General features: G+C 42.1%; 1 protein-coding gene across 9 annotated transcripts in view; it reads right to left on the bottom strand.

Moving 5' to 3' along the window:
- Nucleotides 1-14551, bottom strand: part of LOC116393167 (receptor-type tyrosine-protein phosphatase mu) — a 145857-nt gene extending 131306 nt beyond the window's left edge. For 7 of the 9 annotated variants that reach the window (XM_031865256.1, XM_031865260.1, XM_031865257.1 and 4 more), the window contains exon 1: nucleotides 14219-14551. In XM_031865256.1, coding sequence (XP_031721116.1) covers nucleotides 14219-14291 — 73 coding nt within the window. In that variant the 5' untranslated portion in view covers nucleotides 14292-14551. The remainder of the gene's footprint in view (nucleotides 1-14218) is intronic. The other 2 variants (XM_031865265.1, XM_031865264.1) reach the window with 1 other exon arrangement.
- Nucleotides 14552-17746: the final 3195 nt, after the last annotated feature.

Below are 17746 nucleotides of genomic sequence, written 5' to 3'. Positions count from 1 at the left end.
ACAACTCAATCTTTACTCTCGGAGGGCAAATCTTACAAGCCGTGACAGAAAGTCACACACTGGTAAGGGTGAAACGGTAATGAAACATTGTGATGGAATCTAGATACGAGAGATATCGTAAATCCAGAGGCAGAAACCAAAGGTGAATTTTTTAGAGTAAATGTCAGCTCCTCCCACAGGAGGATAAGCCTCTATTCCTCGCCACTGTCTCTGCTCCGTAGTGTGTGTGTGCTAGTGTATTAGTGCGAGATAAGGTACGCACATCCGAGGGTGTCCGATTTAATTTTCTGAAAGTAGTACCCTTTTACAAGTGTGCAAGATGAACTTCTGCCTTGCCAAGCTACTTACGACGATTATTATGAAATTTCAAAAATTGTCTTCGTCCACAATTCTAGATAATAGTCCGATGAGCACACAAAACAATGTGACCCCCTCTGCTGACCCTCTTTGTGGCAGCGAAATTGCCTCTAATGACATGCTGTAGCACCGACACATTAAAAAAGATTTCTCTTGCAGCTTTGCCAATTGACATCTTCTGACAAATTCTCCACATGCCATAAATATGGTACCCACTGTACCAGTGTGAGTGTAGCAAAAATCCATTTTTGCCCACAGCAATAATCTTGCATCACTCACTCCAAATCATAATCTCGTACCTTGATGTAATATGACAACTATACACATGATTTTGAATAGAATTTGGAGGAGGAAATAACCTAATTCTTATAGGAAGGTGGTGAGTGGAGTGTGTTCACGATATATATGCACTGCTGGAGTTGCAGCAGCACACTTGGGCATATGAAATCAGGAGCCGTCAAAGTAAAACACGTAATTATCTTGGAGAAAATGAATGTGCGTGAATGCATTTACAAAAATTAATAAGACTAATACTAATCTGTCTTTTTTTTTTGGTCGGGTGCTCCTGGAAAAGCTGGACAATCTCGGGGGATTTCTTCAATTAAAAATGTGGCACTAAAGCTCAGAACTGGTTATTATAAATCTCACCGCACCTTCGTTTCATCTTAGAGCCAAAATCGCAGACTTTTTCTGTTGTCACTGGCGAAGAAGGCGCTAATTACAACTCATACATAATCTTTTATGTAAATGATTTTTGCCTGCTTTGATCTCCCCATGCATTCAAGGACAGCCAGATCACAGACTGGGGCTAGATCTGTCACAGAGGGAAAGAAGTGAAGTAGAAGGAAATCTGATTTGTTTTGGTGTTTGTCAGCCCATGAGCACAGAGGATGTTTGATCAGGTCATTACATGTACGGGTCTAAAACAACATGGTCAAAGCACCCGGCTCTTTCATCACGATCTTATGGGACGAGGCAAGCTTAGCCTCAGATGTGAACCAGTGAAGATAGAGGAGAGACAGGGATTTGAACACCTTTTAGTCTCTGGATTAATTTAAACTGCAAACCAATCACTTCTTCACACAGTTCTTTAACTCAATGAAATGCTGGCTATATGTTAGAGTGAGTCATTTTTCATAATGAACTTTTAAATGGCTTGCATAATTCTAAATTTCAATGACAGACAATGATTGGTGCTAGAAATAAATGGGGCGAGTAGGGGCCATCAGTATCAGTGCGAGACCTCATACTCGTACTGTACCTCATTTGCTATTACTCAAACAGAACATTGGAGTAGCCCCCTGTGGTCCTTTCTAAAGCATAAACACAGCTGGGGGCATGACAGATAGAGGCCGGCTGTACGTTACACCCCCCCCCCTCCCCCCACCAACAGAAAAAGGTCAGCTCTGACACCCCAGAAGGAGCCCTCGAGCTCTGCTGGACACGAGGAAGCCAAGCTGGCTTCCTATGAGGCCGAGGGTTGAGGCAGCCATCCCAGGGCAAAGCAGGAAGAACTACCGACAACCTCGGGCACTGCCATCCAGTCCAAGCTCAAAGGGTTGGTTAACCCATATTACAAAGAACTCATACTAACTCACTAACCCACAGTGGTGTCTAAGTGTGCAGATATTTATCGGGTTTTTGTTATCTCTGATATCTACATACAATTTCTGCCGCATTCATGCAGCTCTTGATAGTTTGGCAGAACACCATTTTCACAGATTCCGTTTAATTTCTTTGGCAGTCATTTTTCTAAAATCCATCCATCTCTATTGTACTGAGGTGAATACCATATACAGACCCTTTAACTAGCATTAGCCACGATACACTATTGGTCATACAAAACTAAATATGGCTGCAGTGGTAAAACCCCTGAGTGTATCAAATTGAGTAAGGGTGCATATTGTTTGTGAAATTTGTATTCATAAAAGGAAGAATGCGAAGGAAGGGAGACTACTTTTTTCTTCCAAACGTAGTCTCTCTTTAAAGCCTTTTGGCTTTTGTTAAAAGCACAACTCACTTATGTTCCTTATGTTGATCCATGACAACAAAAAAAACAAGCGCCAAGAATAAAAGAGGGCAAGGTTCATCCTCGCCAAATCTAGCTCTTTGAAAGTAAGAGCAAAAGAGAAAGACTTGCCACGGGTTAATGAAAAGGAGAAGATGGAAAACTAAGATTACCGGGGGCTATCATCGGTCGACCAGCGGGGGAGTTTTGCATTTGCAGGATTTTGATAAGAAGAGTGTAGGTGTTCCCTCCTTCTGTGTGTACTACAAATGAACATGACGGGCTTAATTTAGTGGTGTGAGGGTCGGACCCGCTGTCTTCTCCTTTCGTCTTGCCAGCCTGGTTACTGCCTCTCTCATTCCCTCACGCTACGGTGTCACCAATTAGCCAGGGCCCAGATTTCATTAAGGCATCGCCACTGCTGCCTGCCGCCTTCTGTCACATCCCTGATAATAAGCCTGAGACAGGTCCGCTATCTGACACACAGGGAGGAAGGAGGAAACCACAGCACACAGACAAAAGACCTCAACACTCGCTATGTGCGACAACACACATCGAAGTGCACACTTGTGGACCGTCAAGAGACACACACACACACACACTATAAACACAGGCTACGTGTTTATGTGCACAAATGCCTACACACTCGCACGGACGCAGCTGATCTGTCAAGGCTTGAGCGTCTTTTGTTCAGATAATTATAGAAATGAAGGCTGAATGATGAAATGTAGAATGATAGGAAGAGGGGAAGTAAACAGGAAGAAAATTCAGCGTCGATCTCAAACCAAAGTCATGGCAGCTCTGCCCTTGTTATGCACAAATCAATGACTTTCTTTATTTTTATAGCGCCCCGGTCGAGGTTCCAAGCAAGCTGAGGCGATAGAAGGTGGAGTCTGAACACTGCAGGCCACTGATTGGTCAGAAAGAACCGTGACTAGTGCGACATTCTGCACAAACCCGCCATTTCTAACTAGCCGAGCTACCGTCAATGGCGACTGCATTTTTTAATTCACTCAACGCCCGCAAAACTGTGCCTTACAATTGATGAAGTGCAGACGTTTGGTTGCTAATGAAGAGTCGCATTGAAGATGTTGTCGAAGCAGTGTCTTCGACAACAGAATCCCGCCTACACTGCGGTGGAAAACTAGATGGAGAAAAGGACCCACCGCAAAATTCGACACAAGCTCGGTACCTGATTGTTTTCGAATCTTGGTGCGATACACACATCTCCGTCAGTGGCAAAAATGTTCAATGCCCTGCCCTAATTATGTTCACCATTTTCTCAGTATTTGCGAGTCAAGTCAAACTATAGCCTGCTGTACACTGGGCCGTTTCCTCTCTACATTTCTGTCATCCCAGCACAGAATTCTAGCCACAGCACTGCTCTTCTGACAGTTTGGAGATAAAGCACAGCTGGGGTGATGCCGGGGTGAGGTTTACCCCAGGGAAAGTAACCTGGTGGGTTGAAGGGGAGAGATTTTCAGACGCACAGGTGCTGTTGAATATTAGTATCACGGCGAGAAGTCTAGGCTCATGTGAGTGAATTATTCATCGTCTGAACCCAGCCCGTGTGCCTCTGCCTTACCAGGCCACAGCAATCCTGATCAACACTGTTTGATGCTGCCGCGACTTCCCAGGGACCAAATAAGGCCGTGGAGCAACACTGGCCTGTCCAAGGGGAGCATGGTGTATCAGAAATTCACAGATATTAACACTTAATTCTGCTCACGTTCATATGTTCAATAAGGTTTTCCCTACGGTTTGCTCAAAAGAAGCTATATGCATCGATGTCACTGATGTCAGTCTCAAGTTGAGTGAAATACTACATGGCTTAATAAAAAGAAATATACCTTCAGTACTGTGACAGTCTCGACTGAAGATATGAAATGATTTAATTAATAAATCATTTAAGTCAGGAGGCTGACATGGACATGAGTAGGATGAATATAAAATCTGGCACTGAAATGATTCTTTTTGGCTACAAACGTGTTGCAGAATAGAGGGTAGTACGTACTCAGTATGTTACACAAAAGTTCTGTCAAAAGAAACACAAGCAATTTGTTAAATTACTTGTAATATACACCTAAGTGATGAAATTATTTTTGTTTTACTGCGCAGAGAATGAGAAAATCTGACACAAAACGTCAAGACCTTACACTCGTTGGCTCTAGAAAAACCTAGCCAATGAGTTCGACGAGTCAATTTTACCCTCAAACTGGCCAATCAAAGCGTAGCATCGTCCAGCTCTGATCAAGGCTCCTACAACTCTCGGCTCTGCTTCATAGATTCTCATGCTATCAGTTCAGATTTTCTTTATTTTCAGGCTGGTTTTGTAGATTTCGAGATAGTCACAGTTCAACGTTGTGTAATATGGATACTCGTTACCCGGAGAAGTTGGAAGGAGGTATACGTTTTTAAAATGTTAGGTTACCCTTCTTCTCTTACCAAACATTAGATAATATTTATCCAGGGAGTGCAGTTAGTGACAGTGTGGGCTCCATGGTAGCTCTGACAGCTTGATGGAGTAGCAGCAGGGGGCGGGGCTTAGCAAAGGGTCAACTTGTAGGAAGAAAATGGTAAATCGATATAGAAGCACAGTGATAAATGCCATGACAAGCAATATAAATTTAAGTAACGTTACACAAAGAAATAGGTAGGTTTAGTAGTTGAAGGCTCCATAGTTTGTCTTACATTTTTTTTTCTTTTGATTTTCGTTAGCTAGCATCATGCTAACCAACAGCAGGCAACACAAGCAAAATAGACAAAATAGACATTTAGTTAAACAAACCTATGTGGTGACAAAACAGGAAACCTGAAAAAAATACATGATTCTGGTGTGAATACAATGTTTTTTTGTCCCTGCCTCATTTTATGAATGTCTCTACTGCCTACCTTCAGCCGGAATCCTATTATGAATAATGCCCCATTTAGAGATCTGGGAACGGCAACAGGGAAATTCTCCGTTAGCCCTGGGACTTGCTCAAAGACTTAGTAGGACAGGGAAAAGGGAAAAGATATGTTTGCATTATAGTCAAACCATCGCTTCTGCAGTGGGTAATGATATTCACACGCATTACAGAAAAATATTCACATAGTGTTCAGAGCATTTCAGTTGTAGTTCTTGAGGCTACAGAGTGCAGAAAGACAACTGGACAAACTGCTTTAAAACTAGAACTCAAACAAACTAAGATTTCACTTTAATAGTTTCTCAGAAATATAAAAAAACAAGTAAATTATGTTGGAACTGGTTTTAATAGAGTGCTATTTGTCGTGATCCAGTAAGCGACACTGCGGCAGGGCTGATGATAACGTTGCTGAAAAACCAGCTAATGCTAGAGGCTTTCCACGTTAATTACTCCTTTGCCCTGATACCAATAAGTCTCTGAGACATCACATCCAACTGAATTCATCCTCCCGGCCGGCAGCGAACTATCATTATAATCAACTTGTCGGATTTTCACCGGTTTGTTTACTCGGATGTGCATTATTCCAAAAACATGCGTTTTCAACTTTGTTTCCGCTTGCAACGCGGCAATGCACCCGCACTTCTAATGACTCCTGTGCCCTGTAATTTTTTTAGCATGACAAACCCTGATTATAGGGTGGGAGTCGAGCTTCGAGCCAAGCTTCATTTTTTCTAGTTATTGTTTTGTGTTTGCTCTGTCGTTAGTACGGGCCCCTGCAGCTGTGTGCCTCAATAGCTGTTTCGATGAAGCAGTGTTTAACACTAAAGTGATTTAGCACAACAGATCACTGCACTACAGCCCATGGCTACTGATTTCCAATGCATTGTTTGCTCAGATGTACTGGCAAATTAAACAAGGAGCGTGTTAAAAACGGAGCTGACATCGGTGGAGCCGACTGACAGCCTTTGATAGTTGAAGGTCCAGCAGTTAGCCAAGTTGTCCCCAGAAGACTAATGCACTTGTCTCGTGTCAGATTCCAGTGAGTAAACAGACAGGGACAAGTGATAATGTAATTCATGTTGTGATAAGAAGTTCGCCACGCGGTTAAAAACTAAAATGGTGATTGACATTAAATGAAAACACCATTCTATCATTAACTGATTCCGTTCCCACAAGCTACCTCCAGATAACGGGCATAAAAGGGTCGTTCACATTATCATCTTTGTTTTCCCAAATGTTCAGCAAGAGACAACAGCGCGTCTTGTCTGCAACATCGTTCCCACCGTCTTATTCTTCCTCTTTCCTTCCATTTCTGAAGGCATGCACACACACACCCCTCTGGCTCCGACAGCTCCGGAGTGACCACCCCGCACAGTGTGGAGCGTACAGTAATGCCATTAAGCCTCCCCCCTGGGGAATCAGTCACGCGGCAGTTTGAGCTTAGGGCCAATACAAAAGAGACCCATTTGAAATGGAGCCGAGCCCAGCCCGAGGAGGTCAGAGGGCTGTTTACAGAACAACAGTCTCTTATCAGCCGTATGCTTCCCCGAGGAGTCTCCAAGGCAAACAGATAACAGCCTCCAAATAAGCGCCAGAGTGTGACCGATGGGAGCATAATCAGGTACATTCTGCTTTGGGAGGACGAAGTGGAGGACAGAGGTGGATAATGGCGTACTCGGTTGTTAGTGGTGAGATCATATGCGAGAGGGATACGGCTTCAGTGAAAACATACAGTAGATAAATAAAATGTGGCCACACTCTGCCTCCCTCTCAAAAGACCGTGAAAATGTATATGATAGTTAATGTTGTTTTCTTCTCGTCCTCATAACCATTATTCAACGGGACCAGGGAGGCCTGATTCATCCTCTGGGATCGCTTCATTATTGAACAGTTAAATGGTCAATAGGTTCAGCCAAGGCAGCTTTTAGCACAAGGGCAAATAGACAGTGTAAAAGCCAATGCAAATAACTGGCACTCAAACCAGGCCTAATGCATTAATGACTTGTGTGACGTGTGCTAATGTGACGGCTACAGATTCAGACTGACAGTAATGGAGAATTTTGCCCCTGGTTATACTCGAAAGGCCCGGATGGGGAGAGGAGGAGAAGGGATGTACACCTGCCTGGTGCCTGAGCCTTGACAGAAGCCTAATAAATAACAGGAGACAAGGTGAAACAGCAGTAGCAGCCCCCCACCTCCTCCTCTCACTGCAACCACCTACACTACACCGCCAGTTGTGTGAGGAGCAGCCGCCTATGAGGACAGCTTTTTGGCACGAAACAGAGTCTCCTCCAAGTTAGCAAAGTGCACTTGTCCCGTGAAGGAGGCAACTTGAGTTATTCATGAAATTACGCAAGAAACTTTGCACCTTTTAGCTACGTGACTCCAGCGTCAAAGCGGTGGCAGGAGTTTTATTTGACAGGACTTGAAATTAAAGCTTCACGCTCCAGGTCAAGGCTATACGCTCACCTGAACCAAATATCAAAGTGTGCTCTATCAGAATCAATTTCAGTCCACATGCTAACCCCTTGGCTATAGGCGACAATGCTGAATAGAAACTAGCTGATTGAACGGCAGCTTTTGAAGATAAGTGAGGTATGTGCCGGGGTCGGGGTCAATTCAATCCAAGTGTAAAACCATCGGGGAAACTGCCAGTCAGTGGTCTCTGATATAGATTTAATTCTAAGGACAGCAGGAGCTTTTCAAATAACAAAAAATACAACACACCTTTTTTTAAAATTTGGAATAAAAGTGAGCTGCCATCCACCAGATATGATGCCTAACTATCAATAGAGCAGACGTGCTGTAATGATTTAAACTGATTCAAACTGCTTCTCCTACTCCTCCCTCGGTGCATCCTCCTCCTCGTCACCATTAATAACAATTGAGACCCTTGGAGCATTAATTAGTGAGATTTTCCTGGGTGCCTTGACTCTCTGAGCCACCTACAATGAATGCAGACCTCAGTAAACATGATCTGCTGCATAGTAAGTTGTTGTTTTTCTACCGAGGGTTGTTTTCTTTTTTTTTTAGACATGGTGATGAGATCACAGAATTGTTCGAGCATGCCTTACTCACACACACACACACACACACACACACACAAACACTTCCTCTCTCTTACAAACACTCCCCTCTCTGTCTCTCACCCGATCTTCATTAGGCAGCCCCTGCGCTGGCCTGTGTGTGATTCATTAGCTTTTATCCTCTTCATTTGAAGAAGGAGCTGTGTATAATTAGAGCATCTCTGTTTGTCCAGCATCCTTCACACAGTCACATCTCAAGGCCAATTATCATTCCGTTGCAGAGCTCCCGGATAACAGAGCCACATCAGCCGCCTCGAGAACCAACTTCAAACTATTACTGCCTCTCAAGAATGTAAATAAAATCACTTGCAAATCAACAGCTAATGATTGAATGTGGAGTGGCACTGAAGGGATATGAAGATGATGAACCATATTGGTAAGACTTTGTGTTTGAAGGGCCTGCAATAGGCCAGCACTTAACTTAATTCCCATACTTACAGTGCAGACTTTGGGTGTTTTTGGACAGTCACATGTTTGTTGTTGTGTTGCTCTGTACTTTGGCTTCAACCACGAAAGTCATCGCTTTATTTCAAAGTGCCGTCAGCTTTAATTTAATCTCCAAGCTTTAGATTAAGCTTTAATTTCACACTCATGTTATTGAACAGTAGCCATTTTATACAAAGCCACCCCCCCCCCCCCCCCCCCATCTCAAGACAGTGCAGCAGGACAATGATCTCAAAACATAGAGTGAAAGCTCCCAAAGAGCTTTTGATGGTCAACAGTGTAATGTTGTTTACAGGCCGGGGTCAGTCATCTGACTGTGTCTAAATGATCACGTGTTTGACTCGCTGGAGACCAGAGTGTCAGCTGATGCTTGGGGGTCATTGCTCGGTAAAGGATTCAACACAGAATATCAAATATGCGCTGCATGTCATAGGCAGACAGCGTGTTGGTAGTGGTCTCTGAATTAAACAATCTAACCAGAAGAAAGTGGCATTTGCAGGTAAGTTTACATGCTTATTGTGCTGCAGCCGAGCATCGGATTAGCTCATTACTAGCCAATTGCTTTCTGTGCCCTAAAAAGGGCTACACTCTGTGCAGTGCTCATCTGATGAAGATGTGAACACCTCCACATTAAAGCTGAGCGTCAGGACGAACTCATAGGGAATTTGAAATCCCATGTGTACAGAGACAAAAATGTGCCACTGTGCAAATAGACTGCACTTTCCGTTACCTTCTTAAGCCAACCCGTAATACCACTTTTATTCACTTTTAGTTTGTTTTTCACAGAAGTTAAAGACCGTTTATGAAGTAAAAAACTATCACAATGTGACGTAATTTTAAAACATTCCATCACCTGTTTATCAGGAAATCATACTGATCCTCGACTGTAAACACAATCTATGAATTAATGTGTAACAAACCGGCTTATGTACCATTTAAAAAGGGTTACAAACTGTGTCTATAATACAAGATTGAAGAGGACAGATTCCTGATTTAATCTCTGCATTAGTTCTGTTACCTGCTGCCTAAATGAATGGAAAAGTCCACCTTTGGTTGCTCTTGCACCGCTATGCATCATCATTTTTGTGATGTTTTACGGTGTCTCTGAAGTTATTTTGTGATGAAATGCGGTTGACTTTTTTCGACTTTTCCTCAACCTCCCTTATCTCCTACTTCAGTTACTGATTTCCTACATTTCCAAGAATGCCTCGTGGCAACTTCCAGAGAACAGATGCTGACTTCTCCCATTGAGACAAAGCTGAATAATGCGTCAAGCTGTGTGCCCTTCGCTAAGAAAGCAACATGTTTTCTGATTCTGCTATGATAAGTCTAATGAGGATAGCAAATCAGTAGACCTCTTCCTCTTATATGATGGATTTTTCACAACAACAAAAAATTCTTCTTGATCCTTTTGAAGGACACCTGTTTCCTACAAGTGCTTCTGATAGCAGATTATTTTATATTTCATTTTGCAAAGTGGATGGTCTGGAAATATCTTGATGTGATATCATGTTGCATAAAATAAATGTTTAACCCCAAAAAAACAAATGGACCAATGCTACTTACATCACTGACAGCTGTTTTGCTTTGGTGTCGGGTGTATTTATCGGGCGTTTGTTATTGAGTGTAAAACTAAGATGCACAGATATTGACAGGCCACACAATGTACAATAGGGTACTGAAGTCCTGTAGACCCGTTAGAAATCAGACTGCAGTGATCATATTTTCCACTGGACCTCTCTACTCATGAAGTATGGATAATACTCCCGTCAGTCTAGTCACTTCAAACGAATGGTCTACACTCCAATGTGTGCAAGTTCCTAAAGTTTCGTTTTTAAAGTACCCCTCCCCGTCTACCTGCTGTGATCAGTCTTAAGACAGCCCTGCTGACAAACTCAGACACTTTTCGAGGAACTCACACATGTACCCGCAGTGTTTGAACAGCTTCAGTAAATCCATGTGTTTCCACCGCATTCATTATCATCATAATAAAAGTGTCTGAAAAGCAAAGTTACAGAAGAATGTAGACACCTCACTTTCTGCTTTGTACTATCATCAATCACCATGAAGCTGTTTTTTTTCCTCCTCCTCCAACATTGGTTGAAGCCATCGAGAAAGAAATAAATAAATTTTTAAAAAAATCACATGCATATTTAATTTCATTCTCCACTGGCTCACACAAAGGAAACTGCCACCCTTCAGGACACCTTTTGCAAAAGTCTCTATTAAATCTGAGTCAGCTGGGAGAAGAGGAAGGAGAAAAGAAGAAACATTTCATGAGTGAAAAACTATCTAAATTATTGGCAGACTTCAAATGAAGTGCCGTTTATCTTCCCAAGCAGCCAATGTATTGTTTTACTCCTTAGTCACCGCTTGGATGGCAATCAGGATCGGTCAACCAGGACGCTATCAGCAGCAGTCACTCCGCAATGACAAACTGCAGCTCTACACTCCAAGCGTGCGCATTATTCTCAACACACGGCTCACCCCTATCAGAAAACAAGGCAGGTTTTATGGCTGCTGGAAAAGGTGGTAAACATAACAAAGCGCACAGCTCCCTGGAATTTAATGTGCTTGGGCAAAAGACAGAGTATAGATATCAAAGGCCAGACCTTCTAGAAAAAAACAAAAAACTGTCCTCATAATGTAGAAAACAGAAGCACTGGCAATACACAACAAGTGATTTATGGTGTTGCTGTTTTCTTTTCTTTTTTTGCTTTCTCTGTGAACCTAGAGCATCCAGTGGGCATTGTGAATGCAACAGGGAGGGGAGAAGAAAAAAAAAAAAAAAAAAAAAGAGCAGTTCATCTCTACCGCGCCACTAGGAGCAGACATGCATGTGCATAAACAAGCTCATGAAGGAAGGCGATGAAACTGATGCAGAGTGATCCTGATCATGGAGGTTTTTTTTACTGCGGAAATTAAAAGACATCCAAAGGACTGTTTCTCTGTGATCGAATTGATACCTTGCACTGAAGTAGACTACTCTGGTTACCTCCGTGATCTAATTATCACATGAGCCGTCATCACATGTACTCTCCATAACAAATGTCTCGAGCCGCATGCACAGGCTCACATTTAGCCCCTCCATCCGCATGTGGCTAATCCGTCACCTCCCCAGAGAGAGCAACACACGTCCAATTGATTTTCTCCTGGTTTACATATTTACACACACACTCATGCAATTAGGAGCACATTTATCGATGTTTTCGGCCCCACTGGGAGCCCTACAGTGCAGCCCCCTCCAATAAATCTCCCGGTCCTGAGGCTGCCGACGAGAAAGACTGATGAACCTCACACACAAATGGACTGGGAATACTTTTGGGCTGCAGGGTAAGAGAGTTCTCAGTCACTAAAATTGACCCCCGGCGATCATGCTGCTTGATAAAAACATCTAATTTATGATAAAACTGTTTAATGCATCTTCTGAAGGTCTCTCTTCTATATGGCCTCTGTGAAAAGATCACAGATAGGAATGAGAGCAGCTTGAAGAAAGTGGAGACACAAAAACAAAACAAAAATGTAATTTTTTCCAGCAGCTTATGTGTTTTGTTTAATCAGACTTAATCAAACGGACATTTTTACACCAATACTTTCCAAAGTGCATCTGAATTCTGATCTATGCGTCTGACTCGTGGTCCTCCGCTCGGAACAGCTTCACTTCATCATATTGGTATCATATTATATGTGTGCCATGCTGCCCCCAGCAGGCTCTGTGAAAAATGCATCAGTTATCTGTTGAATCCCAGGGCATCCAGCAGCTATAACTGAAGCCACACTTCACAGAACAACTTCACCTCACACACACACACACACACACACACACACACACACACACACACACACAGCGCTTCCTCAGAGTCTAAGCAGGATAGAAAATAAAACCCATTCAGACATGGGGCCACATTTTGATCAAGTTTCCAAATGCAACTCTAATTGTATTGGCAGTATGGGTCACCCTCAGACTGGAGATTAATTGCCTCTATATTGATTTGCATTAATAAAGGCTAATGCACCATTTTACACATAGATAATGCCTTAATGGAGATAAAAGAATGACCCCTTAAGGGGCTGAATTAGACTCTGAATATTGAGTCCCCCTAGGCAATACAGCCATTACACTGAAACTAAATGTCTGCTCTATTATTTCAGTAATTCCAATAAGTCATATCACTGTGTAATACCAATGAACTTTCTCCACAAAAGCTTTGAATAGATAGACGTGCAGCAAATGAAGTTGCACTTGTACGAATGACATTAATCCGAGTAGGAGTGTTGTGTTTGTAACTATGGGGGAGGCCTGCATCAACAGTCGATGAAACAACAAATCCATCAAATTTGCAGAGAAACTCAAAAATAAATGAGACAAAGCAAACACTTTTCAGAGACAACCAAAAGCATGTATTATGAGAGTGCATGCAAGTTATATTCACATTTTGACTTTTAAGCCAGTTAATTTAATTAAAATAGCTACAAAATACAAAGTGCATTACATGAACCGCCCATTCTTTCAGGGCACTTAGTGGAAAAAAAGGGAAATAAACAAATAAGTGTCATGTATAGACTACGGTAGTAGAGGTGTATGACACATTGAATTTGATATGATGTATAGAAGTGGAATTGTTTGTGCACTTAGGATGGAAAACACTGGGATGAAGAAGAAAAAAACATGCCCACGAAATAAAATTCATATTTTAGGTGGTTAGCTCCACCACAAAGTGACAGCAATGTCAACATGGTCACTGTGACATTATGGATTAAGTTCACTCGGGAGTTTACGGTGAAACAATGACGGTTTAAGTCTCGCTTGGCTAATCGCCTCTCCGTATACAACCGACGGCACACGCTGCGACACTTCAGCGCGTGGATCCCTTGAGGTTAATCACATTAGACAGCAACTTATCAAGATAAAGTTAGACACAAACATTAAACTCCATCAACTTGTGAGTCACGCAAATCGTGGCATTGAAAGCAGAGGAGCCGGGGGGAGCTGCTCCGGTGCCCGTAGCGCACCTGCTCGTTGCGCACAGCGGCACAAAAGGTGAGAAATAACTACTGCCGGTGAAAGGCAGCGTTGTAGCGGCAAAACTGGTACAAATTGGAGCAAAATGTACGTTTTAAGCTCATTTTGTCTTCAACATGCCATCCTTTGAGTAACTTGCGTTACTTTCCCGGTGCCAAACATGCTCGCATTTACGCCACGCACGTCAGACAAAGCTAATAAACACCACAAACATTAAACAAAGGTAATTTCACCGCACAGTTATTAGGAAAATTGCGAGTAAACTATCAGGCAAAAATAGTGGGCAAACTGACTTTCAGTGCCTTTCCCCTCCACTCTGTCTCGCGGCTGAAGCGTAAAACAGGACTGCGCATATGTTCTGTACGTGTAAACATTTCCAGGTAATCCTCCTTACCTTTAAAAACTTCCCCTCGTGCCGACAGCAGCAGGGTAATTGCAGCAAACAAGCAATTGATAACTTTATCCATGTCGACAGCGCCGTCGTAGCGTTAACCCCCCCAGCCGCGGGGTTAACTGGCAACTCTTCTTTCTTTATTGCAACTTGAATCCTACCTCTACTTTTTAGTGTCAAACCTAAAGTGTCTTCGGCCCTGTCCCTCTGTCCCTGGCGTGCTGTCGGGCTGTGAGAGGACACTGTCGCCGACGCGGCTGCTCCTTGCCGGCTTGCTCCACACTTGGAGGAGGAATGTGTGAGTGAGTCTTGATTCCGGAATTACGCGTGGATTGAGAGGTCCGGCAGCTCCAGGAGAGCAGCGGCTGTGCGCGCGCAGTGTCCCCGGTAGAGGGCGCGCGTGAGCCCCCGCCTGTGAGTAGAGCAGACAGGCGGAGTTGTGCCCTCCTCCTCCTCCTGGCACTCTATTGGCGTTTATTTGGACCAGCTTGTGGGAGAAGTTGGTTCGAGGTGAAGTAGTGCATTTAACCCGGGCCATGTAAAGAACCTGTGGGCTGTTTACCAAGTCAGCCATCATTAATTTAATATGGTGATACAACATTAATAATAACAGCTTTAGATTATCATAAAGTAATATCTAACATAAACAAAAATGGAAGAATTCTTATATGATTATTTTCTAATGAAGCACAATATGTAGAAAGGTATTAACATGGGTAACCCTTTCCTTTCCCTTTACCACAAACTGGACATTTGCTGCAGGGGACAAAATAGAGAAATTAATAGTCTATCTCACCAAATAAGTAAATATGTCATGCTTTGTGTCTTATGTGAGATATGCATGAGCAAATATAAGTGTCTTTTGTTTGCCAGAAAGTAGTTCAAAGACAAAGAAATGTTGCTACAGGATATTATCTTACATAGTGATGTCATCTATGTTTGAGGTCACTTAGACCTTAGTCTTATGAGTTAACTCGTATAGAACTCCAATAACAGAAAAACCAAATTGACTTATTTCGGCTTTTGGGAGCAGTTCTGTATAAAAATGCATTGTGAACACCAATCACAGATATAGATCATAATATCCTTTGAATTTAACCATGATTTAAAGCTGCGGTGTCTGAGACCCCAAACAGAAGTAATGCGTCATTTTCTGTAGCAGAATTCTTCAGAATATTCTCAGTTCAGAATCAAGTTCATAATGAAGACAGACTGAATTTAAAAAAACACTGGTTATCATTTAGGTACAAATATGAATGGGTTATTATCAGAAAGCCATCATTTTGAATGTCAATTAATGAATGAATGAATCCCAATCTGCTGATGAAGATCATGTGATATGAAGAAAATGAAGCCCTTTTAATGCTCAACTTGACACGTTAGTTTATTAAGGCAATATTTCCTTAAAATATTTTCCAGCTGGATTCTTAATCGCAGTTCACCTTGTGTGACCTTTCTGATTTAAATTCATGCATTGATCCCATTAAAGGGAAACACAGGCCAACCTTCAAGAGGAGCTCAGTGGTTGACATGTCATAACAGAGCCACATCGCCACACACACACACATTTATTTCAGCTTTAATGAATCAATAATGATGCCTTACTTTAATATATGCAAATATTTGTTCAAAATTAGTCTTATCTGAGACGGCAAGTGCAAACAACTGGAGGGTTTTCTCAGAGCAATGTCAAACAGAGGGATGGAGAAGCAACTAATGACAAAGTCAACCAATGTCATTCCCTTATTGTTTTTTGCATGCATAAACACACATGGTGATTTCACTTGTACCAGCACTTTTCATTGCTAATTAAAATGCAGCCAAATTGACATGGGTCTACATTTAGCCTGAAAATGACCTTGTGTTGTCAAGGATATATGGCTCCGGTTGTTGTTTTTCTCCATAAGTTCTCGAAACAATGGCTGAAGCATTTCATAGAAGCGCCACATGTTTTTGTTTTTGTGGTTTTTAGGTATTGTCTCAGCTGAAGCAGTTATGTTGCCAGGAATGCATGAATACCAGTCTGAGCCGAGCTGTCATGGGAATTGATGAGAATGTAAACTCCTCCGATTGGATGGAGGAATGAATGGATAGCATCATTGTTTGCACTCGCCAAGAGAGAGAGAGAGAGTGAGAGAGTGAGAGAGAGAGAGACAGAGAGAGACAGAGAGAGAGAGACAAAGAGAGAGAGACAGAGAGTGTTTGTGAGTGTGTGATTGAGGGCTGTGTTTTAGGTTCTTCATAAACACAGTCCTAAATCATGTTTAACAAATTGGCCTATATCTTACCTCTTCAACACCAGCCCTTGTGTTCCAAATGTGTTCTTTTGTATTGATTTTAGACTGGATTTTACATAGAAGTGGATATCGTTAGCAATTTCTTTCAGAAATCCGTTTTTGTCAGATTTACATAGGTTTTCATTTGTACAACTTGGAGAAGCCGAACTTGGTAATTTGCCACGACTTTGATCTAGTTCAAACATTTATCCTGTGCTTAGCTTTTTCACCATTTTGCTTTTAGTTAACAGTTTTGACAATTTTCCAGCATTATTTTCGGTAACCTTTTCCACCATTTATCCATTATTTTCGCTTACTTTTTCAATCAAATCATTATTTCCATTTTGTCAAAGTAAATGAGTTAAGAACCCCTGTATTAGAATCAATGAACGCCTTCATCTGTGATAACAAAAACAAGCCATCATGTACTTTTATTTTTACCCAGTAACCTTTCACAAGCTTAGGCTACTTTCATCGCGCTCTCAAAGCAAGATACAGAAAGACGATGACATTACAGTGATTGAACAGGAAGGAAGTGGCTCCAAAATTGATACCAGACCAGGATCAAAAGATTCCATATCCTCAAAGGTTATAACAGCGGCCTACCATTTCAGTGACTCACTGTTGCTGATTTCTGAACAACATACTGTGCTATTGAATAGGTGATATTGACATTTCATTGTGGAGAGCCGCCGCCAGCCAAGGAAGAACCTGTCAGCCTTCATCAAATCTATTCTCACTCATATTTCTCCCTGCAGGGACAGTTTGAATTAGTTAAACACAAGAATGATGAGCTAAATAATATGTTGTAGTAATTGACAGAAGTGGCAGTATAATGCTGTTTGTCAATAATGCCAATCACCTCACCCTATGTGAGGAGTCTCAGTGTGACTGAATAAATCACAGAAACTTCTCTCCATAGTGAGCTTCTCCTCATGTGGCTGCCAAACAACAGTGATTTTAACATTTAATTCCATTCTGATTATCCCATGCCTTGATTGTCAAAAGTTCAATATGAGATTGATTAGCTGTCCTTCATAGTCACTGGCTGCTGGTGATGCTAAACTGTTTTCCAAGCTTTGGCTTATTAATGCAAAATACCTTTGAATGAAGAACACGGGTGTCAATCTGTGCTCACCCAGTTGTTATATTTTGCTCAGTGTCTCATTATAAAGCACAGTTATCGGAGCACGCAGCAATTAAATGGGATCAGCAAATCCTACAAAGCCTGCTAAGTGCAGTCATGGGTGATCCC

The sequence above is a fragment of the Anarrhichthys ocellatus genome, unplaced genomic scaffold, assembly GCF_004355925.1.
Source record: "Anarrhichthys ocellatus isolate YVR2014 unplaced genomic scaffold, GSC_Weel_1.0 scaffold32, whole genome shotgun sequence".
Taxonomy (NCBI): domain Eukaryota; kingdom Metazoa; phylum Chordata; class Actinopteri; order Perciformes; family Anarhichadidae; genus Anarrhichthys; species Anarrhichthys ocellatus.
This window is presented reverse-complemented; position numbering and strand designations above follow the sequence as displayed.